The following is a 14658-nucleotide window of genomic DNA, read 5'->3' as shown; positions in this document are numbered from 1 at the left end:
GGGCCCTGAGACAAGAACCAAGGTTTCCTCCACATGTCCAAGGCACGTAGGCATCGCCACGTGACCTTGATCATGCAAAGCGGGCTTCCCCTCGGGGAGAACCCCTTGGTCTTGAGCCACCACTGTAGACCAGCAGTTTCTGAAACTGCTTGACAGTGAGTGACCGGCATTCTCTGACTCTCGCGACTGCAGTGAGGATCGACTCGCAACCCTCCATCCTTCTTCGGAACAATGAAGTACCGGCTGTAGAACCCGGACTCTCTGTCGTGAGGAGGGACCACCACGATGGCCTCCTTCCTCAAAAGAGTGTTCACTTCTTGTTCTAATACCAGAGCCTGCTCGGGGCCCACGAGCGTGGGGAAGACCCTGTTGAAAGGAGGCGGAGGAGCCCCGAACTGAATGCGATAGCCTTTTTCTACAGTATGCAGGACCCATCAAGACACATTTGGCAGTAGCTTCCACGCTGCTAAATAGTCTACTAAGAGAACCAGTCTCACGGGACTGGCCTCCGGTGTACTTGTAGCTGCTAATTTGGTGCCCTGAAGTGGAGGACCGGCAGGAGATGGCCAACTAGCTGCTCTGGAGACCCCCGAAGGGGTGGCGAGCCCCTCAGCTCCGCTACGTTTCCGGGCAGAAGAGACTGAGGGAAGCACTCGCTGGAGACCGCTGCGCCCTGAATCACCATTGGTGGCAGGGTTAGCAGAAAGATCTCCCGAGGGCACTGAGGAGAGACGGACACCATATGATGCGGTGCACCCCACTCTTCCCCAGTAGGGGCCACCCTCAGAGGTCCTGAACCACTCATGTCAGGGCCTTTGGTCGAGGACTTCCGTTGAAGCACGACCCTCAGATCGGGCTTCGACTTTGAATCCCCCGATCTAGAGTGCCGCTGAACTCGGTCCCATTGCGGGGGAGCACGAGAAGCGACACTCTGTTTCTGTGTCTCGCGGTATGAGAAGGAGGTACACGCGAGGGCTGCTCCCGCCCGGCAGCCCCCAGAGCTAGAGAGCAGCGAGGGAGGAACCGCTGGAACGCCGCCGCCTGTTTGCGAGCCTCCTGGTACCCGTCGCCGAACAGGCCAGAAGGCGCAAGGGGGCGTCCATGAGGAAGACCCTGTCCGACATTAAAGAGAAGGACAGGGTCTTCCTCATGGACTTCCTCTGGTTCCTCAACCAGAGATGCCTCTCCGCTGCCACAAGAGCTGCCATAGACCGCCCAATGGCACGGGCGGTCTCCTTGGTGGTGCGGAGAGACAAATCAGTGGTCCTACGCAGTTCAGAAATATCATCCGATTTTACTTCCTCGCCTTCATCTATCTCCTTTAGCAGGTCGGCTTGGTACGCCTGTAACACCGTCATGGTGTGCAGACACGCACCAGCCTGACCTGCCGCTGTATACCCCTTGCCCACCAAGCAAGATGTTGTACGTAACGGCTTGGAGGGCAATGTCGGAGCCTTTAAGGACGATGCCGCACCAGGGAACAGATAGCTCACGAGCGTCTGTTCCACCCAGGGCATTGCCTTATAGTCGTGGTCACTAACCCCTGCCACATTTGCATACTGAGAAGAGGCGGGGACAAATAAACGTGATGAGAATGGTCTGGCCCATGATCGGGGAAGAACGGCAGGCTCCGGCGTGGAGGTGGCAGTTTACTCCACAGAAAGCATTCGTCCAGCTTGATTTTCTGCGGTTCAGCCTGTTTCTTGGCGGGGCAATCGATATTTAACTGGTTACCACGGCACGAGTAACCACCTCCAACAACTCCTCATACTGGGCTGAGAGAGGGGACGAATCCTCATCGACACCCTCCACATTAACCTCCTCGGAGGAAGATAGGTGGAGCGTCGAGCCCATTCCCAGGGGGAAGAAACCGCAGAGCGGGCTTCCGATCCCAGAGAGCGGGCACCGGATCTGGCGGGTGAGGAAGGAGAAAGGGACTTGCCCGTCTCCATTCCCTCCGCCAAATCCAATTGCGAACCCCACGAATGCAGTCGCCGCTCAGCCTCGGCTGAATCGGGACCCGCACCGCGAGGAACGCTGGTGAAGGCTCCCTCCTCGAAGAGAGCCTTCCGGGAGTGAAGCGAGCACAATGACATTCGATCACAATGCGGGCAGTCGAACTCTGCATGCTTCGCCCCCAAGCAGACAATGCACAGACTGTGTGCATCCCCGCTCTTGATGTAGCGAGGGCAGGGAGGAACACACAGCCTGAAACGATGTCCGCTTTCGCCCTTATGCTTTGTTTTCTGTGTAGCCTTTGCCATGATATATATTTTGTTTTTCAGACAAACAACATCAAATAAGACTCACAGAACGAAAAGTATGACTGACACAACACAGAGCGCTTGCTGAATGACAGAAAGCTGACGCCGGTTCCAGCTCACGTGCTTTTACAGCTTCCTGGTCGCTACGTCATCTGCCTATGACGTCTCACCCTTCCATTGGACTGATTACCCATGTGATTCAGAGCGTGGTTACGCTGAAAGGCGTTCCCATAGCGTTTTCCAACGCAGCTCGAGTTCCTGAAGGGGAACTGCATTTATAAAGTTCTTATTAGTAGTTCTCCTTGAGGCATAACACATTTATTTATTAGCTAATTGTAAACGACTGCATTTAAGTTTGTGCTATTACTTACAAAATGGTTAATCAGAGTATCTAATAGTATTACTCATTTGTTCCTGTGAAGTTATTCATTAATGACGGAACATAAAGTGATACCGAATGAAAATGGCAAAATCTCAAAAACGACTTGTTTAACTCACATTTCAATAACATATTTCAAATTATATATATATTTTTTCTGGTTGGTCCAGATAATGTGTTTGTGCAGTACAGAAAATGCTGCACAAATTCTGACAACACTAACCATTTTATGGTTGTTTCTATGGTATCTGGAGTTTTTAACAGCAGCTGCAGCTACGCTGTCATCTAACAGCAAAAACTACCATAAAGATTAGGCAGTGAGAGTGACTTACTAGCTCTTTTATATAGAATGAGGAATTTACTTCACTAAAGTCATCATATTGCCCTTTCCAATTTCACCCATTAATTGTAATACCAGTGGTCTGTCTCAACTGTGTGGTAAATAAGACATACTAAATGTGCAAAGTTGTGAGTGCTTTGGATTTATTTATTTTTTTATTAGATGACCCTCTGAAACTGATTTCCTACATATTGTAGCTATAGATTTTCATGTCTCCTGTATCTCTCCATACTTTCTTTCTTCTCACATAATGAAATAATTTCAACTCATCAATATTTCTGGTACTTACATTTAATTACTTTCTCAGTAGTTATACTATCCTATATCCTACTTTATAAGTAGGATAATGTGTAGCCAAACCCATTGAGGGTAATATGAAATTTGAGATTTTGCATCAGTGGACTGAATGTAAGAACAGTGATCCAAATTTCGGCCATGGAATGAGTAGGAAGTGTGTGGCACAACAACATAATACATCAAAAAGATGTGGGTCATGTCCAAAAGAGTCACGGTCACATTTACCATTGCTCTGTGAAATTTCAGGGCAGAATTATATTTATTTTAATAGGAATCAGTATGATTGGGAGTTTCATGTGACGGGTGAAAAAGTTCCCCCATGCAGATTTTGCTCACATTCAAGTTGGTCACACGAATTCTCTGAATCTCTCAATTGACTCTTAAATGTTTTGAGGTCTATTTGCGTTCAGATTTATGCTTATCTGTAAGAATTTACCTTTTAACAGAAACATGAAAAATCTACTCACCGAGCACACATACTGGATATCCCTGCAGAGTTTCGTCTCCCTAGGAAAGTCTACTAGATCCAGAAAATTGTCAACCACCACCTGCCCAATAATATCGTGGCGTGAAAAACGATCAAAATCGTAGACGCTGAAGTGCAGCTTCCTTGTGGGCAGGTCCGCATACGCCACAGGGAAGAGGAAGACCTCATCAAATACAGGGTTTAAAGTCTTACGATGCACCTTGGTCTGGTGCTTGGTTTTGCGGTCTGGAAGAAGGTAGATTTTTACATATGGGTCAGAGGTTCCGGAAAAGTCCTTGGCAGGGAGGTCTTGGGCTCGGTGAATCTTGACAATGAGCTGCTCCAGGTCACAGTCATATTTAAGAATAAAGTGGAGGCGTCCACAGCTGCCCACTTGACTGCTTTGGTTGTCTTCGACATCTAGGGATCGTTGTTTGTAGAGTTCTGGTTTTAGCTGGCCCAGACTCATGCCAGTCAGAGAGTCCTGCCTCTGGAACTGGGTTACTGTGAAGTCAGGGTTCGACTGGTTCATCTGACGGCGAATTGAACTTTGTCTGATGACATATAGTGGGAGTTAAAGACAATAATACTGGATATGAGTAAAATAAATAAATGAAATATCTAATACCAAATAAATACTTTCAGTCAAGCCTTTGATACACCATCATAAAAAATTGCCAAATTAGTGATGAAGCAAAATAATCCACTGACCGATCAGAACCAGAATTGAAATCTGTTTTATAGTGTCACTTTACCACTTAAAAAGGGATTAACTCACGTTGTGCCTAGGAACACACTTACTCGTGGCCATATTCCCTTTACCACACAACCTCATTGTGGCTTAAAGGGACGGTTCACACCAAAAATAAAATGTTGTAATTATTTACACACCCTCAAGTTTTGTCCTACAGCTATTGAAAATAAAGGAAGATTTTTTTTTTTTTTAAAGAATTTTAAGAAACAGTTTTTAGAAAACAATACTATGGAAGTTAATGCCTACTGTCAACTGTTTGGTTACCAACATTCTTCAAAACATCTTCTTTTGTGTTTCAGAATAAAGAAACGCATACAGGTTTGGAACAAGTGGAGGGTGAGTAAATGATGACATAATTTTCATTTTAGGTGAACTATCCCTTTAATTTGTTAACAAGATGGCAACAAAAGCAATATTATAAGAGACAAAAATGTTAAGGAACTAGTTACAATTTTTAATATTAAAAATTAGATGAAGTATTCTTCTTTTAAGTAATATAGTTAATGATAAACATCTGTAGGTTGTTTCAAAAGAATGGATATCTTCCTTATCCAGGAATTGTCTTGACATTTTATGCTGTAATTTTTAAATGTGCAAGAAAACACTGCAAGCCTATGGCCTTAAAATTGTCCAACTTTAAAATTAAAACTGCATCTTTATGAGGTCAGTGTCCTGTACTGCAGAGGCACTTAGTGATACACGCTGATTAGACATCAACTTGACCTCTCAGCCAGTCGTATTGTTGAGAGACTGACATTTTATCAGAATATATTAAAGTAATTATAGAAGGCTGACTTACCTAACACAGGTCGAGGAGTGATCCGTGATTTGCCTCTGCATGCATGAGTTGCCATGGACACCATTCTCTTGAGTTTTAGACTCCACCTCCAGCGGAATATCAGGTGAAGTGTGGCTTATTTTGAGGGCTGCCTCAGGCACTGGCACTGCAGGAGGAGATCCTGGAGCCACTGGAGAGACCGGAGTGGGCGGCACAGTAGTCTCTTTTACCACTGAACTTCGGGCATTACTCCGGCAGTCGAGGGTGGCGTCCACCTCGGTATAGATGGGCTGAGGTTGAAGGGGTGGAGGAGGAGGATGAGGATGAGGGGGGTCGGGATGACACTCTTTGGTGCCTGGAGAGAGGCCTCGTTCGCGCCATGGAATCCAGCACAGTTTCCATGAAACGAAGAGAGAGACGCCAAATAGGGCCAAGCCACAAGCAGTCACCACCAATGACAGCAGGCTAATGGATATGTCTAAGAAAAAAAGGATTGAGTGCATAGAAAAAGAGGGTGAGACAAAAATATAGGCCACATAAGTATGTTCATTTTATACAAATGCTCTCTGGGCAATGATATATAGGATCCTTAGACCGCAAGGCTAGTGGGAGCAGAAGCTGTTCAGGTCCAAATAATACTACTTTAATAACTAGTCTTTCAGGTCTATATATATATATATATATAAACTATACATAATACATATCATGTTTGGTACGTTTCAATATTCTTGCAAATAAAACTGTATATAATATCACACAGCATGTTCACATTGTAGGTGTTGCATTTTCATCTTTATGAATCTATAAGATTCCTTGGATGCCCAGCTTATAGGCTTCACTAGGAGTCAATGAATCAAAGATATCAAAGATAATCTATCAAAGAGAAATGTTCACCAGGAAAGAGGCTTTAAAGGTGTAGGTATTTTGAGAAGCAGATCTTAGGAGCAACATTACATAAAACAAGATATGGGGATCCTGTTTTATTGTTATTATTATTATTATTATTATTATTATTATTATTATTATCATCATCATTCATTTGTTCATTCATTCATTCATTCATTTACAAATGCCAACAGTTGTGGCAGCTGTATAATAGAAAAAAAAAGTATAACAATGGGAGAAACTGCAAATATTTTGCAAACATTTCATCACAAGAATGGTACATTCGCTCCATCAGCCATTCAGATTGAAGATGTTTGAGCAGCCACTCAAATATCAAATAATCATTTAATGGCCTTGAATGAAGAGGCTATAAATCTCCTGTCAGATACTACCTCTTACTCAAACCTCTCATATAGACACTATAGTAGTATCGTCTTGTGACACCTGCTTTACTTTGATAACCGCTGCCTTTCCGTTTGTACAGTTTCCTGTTCTGATTTCCAGATATTGCCTGCCTTGCTTCCTTCATTAATACAGCCCACTGTATTCCCTGGACATCTAACTGAATGCCTATTCTAAGCCACTGCAGTTAGAAACATTGGGTATTGTCACTGTGATGATTGGCCTTAACCATCAGTGAATCCCTGATCTTTAATTAAAACCAGGAACTTAAGTTAATTATTAGTAAGCAGTATAAAGGGAACCCTCACACAGTTCACTCCAAGCAGGTGGCGTTTAATTAGGATGGAAAAAACTGGTTGTCCATGCAACCATGACATGCAAGCCCCTTTAATCATTTTCTCAGGAAGTCAGGGATGTTGATCAGCCCAAATGCCCTCATTGTTTTTTTTTTCTTCTCTACCCCACTTTAATAAAAGTAGAGTTATAAATACATAAATACAATCTGTCCATTTATTGACAGTACACAACAGAAGAATTACACAGCAAGAAACAATATAGATATGTTTTGTTACAAGTCAACATACACACCAGAGAATTGTCAGGGCAATTCTTGACAATTTTGCCCTGACACTCTTATTGTCTTGTGTTTTGTTTCTTGTGTCTATGTTGTCTTGTCAGCACATGGCCTAGTTGATTGTTTTTCTCAGCCATGTGCTTCTTTAGCCCCTCCTCCTGGTTTCCTCATTACCACACCCTCTTGTTAGCCCTCATTGAGTCCTTGTTAGTGTAATTGCTCTCACCTGTTCCTCGTGTGTTTTCCTCCCTATTTATAGTGCCCCTTGCCCTATTGTCTTTGCTGGTTCGTGGTCATTCTTTCCCTCACTGTGTTTGTCTCTGTCTGTGGATGTGGCTGATTATGTGTTCCTGTCTGTTTGATCTTGTGCTCTAGTCTTGTCTCTTGTAATTCTATGTTCTTGTCTTGCTCCTTGTTTTTGGATGTGGTCTGTTTTTGTCTTGTTTTCCCTCTGTTCCTGCTTCTGTATGCCCTTATTTGGTTTCCTTCCAGTTCCTGTCCTGATTGTTTATTTGTCTCTGCTGTGTTCTATTAATTATCCTTCATTACTCCTCACCTGTTTCTTTTCTCCCTGATTGCGTTTCATGTGTTTCTAAGCCCTGTGTTTCTAAGTTTGCCTTGTCCAGAATTATACATTGAAGTTGTGCTTCATGTGAGTCTCGCCCTGCCTTGTTTCCCTTTTGGATTGTTTATTAAAGACTGTAGTTTTGTTTAAAAAAAATTTAATTAACCAACACACAACTAAAATACCAACCAAAAAATGAAAACAAAAGATCAGGACTAAGAGAACTAAATACTGAACACTAAAATACAAACAAAAAGACAAAAACAGACCACATCCAAAAACAAGGAGCAAGACAAGAACATAGAATTACAAGATACAAGACTACAGCACAAGAGCAAACAGACAGGGAGACAGGAACACATAATCAGCCACATCCACAGACAGAGACAAACACAGTGAGGTAAAGAATGACCACGAACCAGCAAAAACAATAGGGCAAGGGGCACTATAAATAGGGGGAAAAACACACGAGGAACAGGTGAGAGCAATTACACTAACAAGGACTCAATGAGGGCTAACAAGAGGGTGTGGTAATGAGGAAACCAGGAGGAGGGGCTAAATAAGCACATGGCTGAGAAAAACAATCAATTAGGCCATGTGCTGACAAGACAACATAAACACAAGAAACTAAACACAAGACAACCAGAGTGTCAGGGCAAAACACTGACAAGAATAGGGCAGGAAAAAACAACAACAACTAAATAATTTATGGGCGATCAGGTATCTGATTTAAAGCAAAGGACTTTTGTATCACAATTAAGAGTAAATATACGCTGAAGATATATGACATAATATATGTCTTAATAAATATTATTCCCTTGGATTAAAGCAGAATCCAAGAAGAATCACTGAAAGGTTTGATGAGAATCTAACAGCGATCAAATGTAGAAAGACACAGATTTATGAAGTGCATGAATGAAAGTATAAATAATGATAGACAGTAAAAGAAAAAATCTGATTTGCATTTACTGAAGTAATGATGTGCAACGCAATGCAATGATTGCAATGCAACATCATCTTTGCAAGCTAAACCATTTCACAATGACAGTCATTGGTTTGGGAAGTGACATATTTGGAACATTTGCAGTTAGTTGTCAAACTCATTCAAAACAACAGCGGGAGGCACTTCATTTATAGACTTGTAGCAGCAATATTAATATAATTATCATCAAATATCAGCATTGAAATTTGGACCATGTCATCTGTGGCTAGATGCTCCCTGAATGCCTGGATCTAACAAAACAAATAATGTCTGTAGATTTCTGAAAATGAAACAACAAATGGACGCATTAACTGTAGCACTGAAGATGGCTATGTGTGTACAGTAACAATTGTAGGACATGTAAAAAAATCATTCCATTTCTGTTACATGAACAGAATTTCGTTTAGCTGGCTATAAGTCAACATATTTATTCACAGGTTTTAAAAGTACACTTTAGATCCCTCTCATTATAATGGATAAAGCAACGTGATCTCGTGAGAATTTGTATGTATTTTAGGTAAAATGTGGTTCAACAAAACATATATTTACTTGTGTTTTTACAGACACTAAAACGTACTACTGATACTACTAATGACATACTACTGACATTTTTAGAGCATCTAAACGTACAATACTGACATATTTACAGCATTTTAATGTAGAATACTGACATAGTGACAAAACCTAAAATGTAAATTATTTACGTATGAACAACTTTACAGACTTACAGTGTGTTCACACCAAACGCGAATTTAATTATTCGCGCGAGTAGATTACATACAAAGTCAATGCAAAGACGCGAATAGAGGCGAATTCGCGCCAGGCGACGCGAATGACGCGAAATGCGCGACGCGTTTGCCGCGAACGCGAGATATTCGCCTCAATCGCGTCTTTCGCGCAAGTTCAAAAATTTCAACTTGAGCGGAAAATTCGCCTGACGCGTTCTCGCGCAAGCCAATCAGCAAAGATCTTATTGGCACATCTGGTTGAATCAGACAATAGAAGAGAGCATTATTGCAGCCGTCTGTTATTATATAGGTCTGGAGCATAGAAAACAATTAAAATCAGTTGTAGTGGTAGTTGTATTTTATTAGCATGGCTACAGAGATGCTGCTATCAATAATAAAAATAATAGTAATATCAGTGTATACAGTAGTAAAATGTAACACACACATTAATACAGGATCCTAATGTTATTCATCCTCCTCTGGATGGTGTTGTGAACCCAGACACGTCGGCGTTTGGCTTTCCATTGTATTTGGGACTTTTTGACAACAGGTACAAAACAGCGATTGTAGCTATCTCAACCATGGTTGATCGCGCTGTTTTTATTCGCGCGAGTGACACGAAAAACATCCCGCGAGTAATCTAGAGCGAGTGACGCGATGCGCATATTCGCTTCGCGTCTGGTGTGAACACACCATAATGAATCCTTATGGATATTGAAATTGCGGCATCAACCTTTTATGTTGTATTGTATTCAGTTGTCATATCAGTGGAATTATGTTTTCAATTGCATTATTAAATTGTTTACTCATTTACTTAATATGAAATGATAACATTTTGTTCTGTTCTGTTTGATTTCTGCTGCCAACCCGTTTCAAAGAATACACAAAGTTCAACAAGACTACACTTTAAACCCTCAAAATGAATAACATTTCTGCAATCGTTTAATCATTACTTATCATGTAATGTTTAATTTGTTTGCCGTGGGACACAAAGTCGTTTTCTCTGATATACTGTGACAGCAGGAAAATTGAACGCTCATTGGCCCTCGCCTGCTTTGTCACAGATTGATACTTACCGTGTTTCTGGTGAGGTGTGTTTTAATGAGAAATGCATGCCGAGTGGATCGGGACAATAATCTGCATAATATTTTCAGAGATTAACAATTTAAAATATGCTCTGCACCTCACACAAATTTACCGTATTCCACCAGAGAAGACTGCGACTGCAAAACGCCTCATCATTTGGATTACTTTTCGTGCTGCTGTTGACATTTTTGCAATAAATACAATTCTTGTGATTGCACTTATCTTTCTGTCATGTTTTTTCTTTATACTGTTTATATTTTTAAGAAATAGTTATGGTTAGGTTTGAGGTAGGAGTGGGATTAGCAACTATAAAAATATACTTTTAATGCTATATTGTTACCAAAATGGTAATTTCCTTTCTTATTTCAGTCAATTATGTTTTATATATTTTTATATTCGCTATAAAATGGTTAGGTTTCGGGGTAAGTTAAGGTGTCTAAAAATCTAAATCGCTCACCGATAAAATTATAAAATCGCATTGATACTAATATCCAAATAGTATGTTTCAGCATCAATAAAAATTTACAAAACATTTTTTTTTTGCTTGTAAACTATACATACTAATACCTACGTATAAACAATGAGACCAGGCTGAATAAAGCTACATAAGTCCCTTGCAGTGTTAACAGCTTCATTAATTGTAATGGGAATAATAAAATATTCCAGACTTTTCCCCTAAAGAAATAAGCATCAAAACTATGATAGGCTTTCATCACATTGACACACTCAGTGTGTACAAAATAAAGGTACACATAAGGTACACGTCAGGGGTCTGGGTCTGGTGTTTCTCCCTCTCACCACCAGAGGTCACCATTTCCCATCCTCCCGGACTCCTTTACCTTCACTCCACTCACCTGTTCTCTCATTACCCGATTCATTGATTAATTTGTCCCAGCTGTTTACCTGATTGCCTCTTCCTTATAAGCTCCCTGTGTTTTCTGTTCTGGGCTCGTTTGTCTCACATAGGTATTGGTTCATGCCTTTGATGTGTGGCTGCCCTGTGCTCAGTTTATGTCTCGTGGTGAGCATTTATGTTACGCTGACTTTTTCCCCTTCGGGGTGGTTTCAGTTGTGTTTTTTGTTTATTTTTGTGAGTTATAAATAAAGACATCCCATCTGCCTGCACTTGAGTCTTCGCCTCTTACAGACCGTCACAGTACAAGTAAATATTTGTCTTTTAAAGGGATAGTTCACCCAAAAATTTAAATTATGTCATTAATTACTCACCCTCATGTTGTTCCAAAACCTGTAAGACCTTTGTTCGTCTTCGGAACACAAATTATATTTTTGATGAAATGTGAGAGCTCTCAGACCCTGCATAGACAGCAATGCAACTGTAATGTTCCCACGTCCAGAAACGTAGTAAGGACATCGGTAAAACAGTCCATGTGACATCAGTGGCTCAACTTCAGTTTTGCGAAGCTACGAAAATACTTTTTTGAGCGCAAAGAAAACAAAAATAACAATTTATTCAACAATTCTTCTCCCTCGAGTTATTCCGCTCCAAGATGGAGTGGAACGTCGACAAGTAGGCTTACACTTTTGAATAGTTTGTCAAGAATAATTATGTCCCTTTTCATTTAATCTATTTGTAAACATTGACACATGCAAACAAAGAGCGTTCAGTGCGCCGGCGTCCAGGTGCAGGTTAACAGGTTAAAGGTCCTTTCACACGGGACGTGGCAAGCGGTGGAATCACAGTGCAGCTGCCGCTTTTTCTTGTAGTGGAAGTGGTTTGTGCAGTTGAAGCCTTGTTTATAATTTGCCTGCCACTACAACACTAACCTGCAGACTGCGCGCACTCCCTAAATGGACGGGACTTTTTTGGCACTTGCTTGACACTTTTAACACTTGCTCGCCCTTGTATAATTCTGTGAAACAACAGGGGGGCAACTCTGAGTAATTGCTCTCCAAACCATCAGAAAGCAGTGGTGAGAGGAAGTAATTTGTCAAATAATCATTTTATGAGAAATTTATGAATACGTGGATTCCTTCACATGAACCGATAAGGTTGTGGGTCATTTTGGAGGACACATGTAAAAATGTGAAAGTACAGTACATAAACCCACACAAAAGAATCGAATAATGTAAAACCCAGTAAACGTGAGATTATGACTTGTGAGTGACATTAGAACAACATATGAAAATTATAACATATGTATAACACTAAATTGAACAATACTGATTAATGATTACAATAGCCTACTGACACAAACACTAATGAATGGTACACCACAAAAAAAATAAAAATAAAATTGTTCATCAAAAAAAAAAACTTTCATCAAATAGAGTTAAATAATATTTAAATGAATTCTGTTATTCTATTATTATCATCTGGAATAATTATAGTATTGTATTACTATTTTAGATAAACTTTCCAATATGAATAAATTTTATATACAATAAAATAAACTTTACATAAAAATATATAAACTTTTTTTTTTTTTTTTGCTTTGTAGTTTTGTATTTCCTACAGGGCAGGGGAAGGGAATAGGTATGAACAACGGAAATGTAAGTTACTAAGCAGTTGTACAAATCTAATTTTTTTTTGTTTTTTGGCCTATAGGGATGCCTACATTGGATGGACAATTTCACATGTATTTTGTGTTTTTTCAAAATACAAAATACTGTATTTGTATTTAAATATATTTTTCCACACAGTATTTTGCATTTTTATTTTAAATACATTTTCATGTATTTATGCCCATCTCTGGTGATTGCCAATATTTATATCTTACATCTTGGGTGATACTGAGCATTTAAAGGGTGGGTTCACCGAAAAAAGAAAATTTGCTGTCAGTTTTCTCACCGTCAGGCCATCCAACACAGCGTCAGCTCACATGTGAGTTTGCTCCCTTGCACACATCATTATGCAAATGAAAGCTTGCACTCCAGACTCTCGTGAACACACTCAGGACCGTTTGCCTGAGGTTATAGATTACAGGTAATAATGTTGGAATTAATGTTTGGTTTCCTGCACATACCGATCGTTGCACTTCTTAAGACCTAAATACAGTATATCTTTAGGAGCCATGGGTATTTTGTGTTGCCTGTATATGCTTTTTTTTTTTGACTCTCAAAGTAACGTTAGCTGTGGACTTTTTCTGAATCACCAAGGACCATGGTTTCAGCTAAAAATATTATTTACTGTTCTCCTAAAGAAAAAAAAGTCATGCATCTTGAATGGCCTGATGGTGAGTAAATTAACAGCAAATTTTCATTTTTGGGTGAACTACCCCTTTAATATCATCATACCTGAAACACTGTGTTATTCAGAATTCAGATACAACTACTATCTGTGATTAACAGTTTATTGAAATACCTGGGTACAAGCTTTCATAAACCTGTTTCAGAATGGTTGTGACACAATGGACATTATCTATTGAAATTTAAAACCATGAAAACAATATGGTACCATGGATTTATAATGAAAATAAAACTGAATTTCAAACAACAGACTATCTATATCACCGTTTACAATTCACAGCCAGGTCTTATTTTATTTTATTTTATTTTTTTTCTTAGTGTTAAAGTATGCTATATTTTACATGTGTGTTCATGTTGAATGTGACAATATTAATGTCTGTCAGCAATTGGGCCTCATCATCTGTTACAAATGCTCACATTTCAGAAATATGTTAATGTTTTAACTAGTAATTAATTTGCAATTCTTTATAATTAGTCTATCTCAGTCCTAAAATTGCTATTAGTGAGTTTCTATATACTGCAGGTTAATAGGAGTACCTAGAATGCAAATGTAGCACTACTTATTTCCCTTTCAAGGGAACTTTGAACTGCGCCCTCTAGGGGTCGCTATGGGTAACGCCTCGTCGTGACCTGTGTCTGAAGCATACATTCAAAATGCCGTGGAAGCGGGCCAAGAAAGTGACGTCGCGAGGTTGTCTCGATGAGCGTTATCTTTCTGACCATAGACCTCCAGCTCAGGTAAGCCTTCCTTTTCTTCCTGATCTCCATACAGAGATTGAGGCCATTTTCCTCACGCATCCATCGGTTCCAACATACGAGTTATACCAACATCGAGGGGATGCGCGAAAGCGGCTATGAGAAGATGCCCCCTGTAGAAGAGACGCTGGCTAGCTATCTCTCTATGGGTGAGACATCCTCTCTTAAGACTCCCTCCTTGCCATCTAAGCCCCT

General features: G+C 40.4%; 1 protein-coding gene across 1 annotated transcript in view; it reads right to left on the bottom strand.

The window, feature by feature from the left end:
- The window catches only part of LOC107741892 (synaptotagmin-9-like), a 72942-nt gene that overhangs the window by 51540 nt on the left and 6744 nt on the right, over positions 1–14658 (bottom strand). Inside the window, exons 2-3 of the mRNA XM_016554689.1 lie at positions 5300–5756; positions 3748–4300 (exon numbers count right to left, since the gene is read on the bottom strand). Coding sequence (XP_016410175.1) covers positions 3748–4300; positions 5300–5756 — 1010 coding nt within the window. The remainder of the gene's footprint in view (positions 1–3747; positions 4301–5299; positions 5757–14658) is intronic.

Source organism: Sinocyclocheilus rhinocerous, unplaced genomic scaffold (assembly GCF_001515625.1).
Source record: "Sinocyclocheilus rhinocerous isolate Xijiao unplaced genomic scaffold, SAMN03320098_v1.1 scaffold376, whole genome shotgun sequence".
Lineage (NCBI taxonomy): Eukaryota > Metazoa > Chordata > Actinopteri > Cypriniformes > Cyprinidae > Sinocyclocheilus > Sinocyclocheilus rhinocerous.
This window is presented reverse-complemented; position numbering and strand designations above follow the sequence as displayed.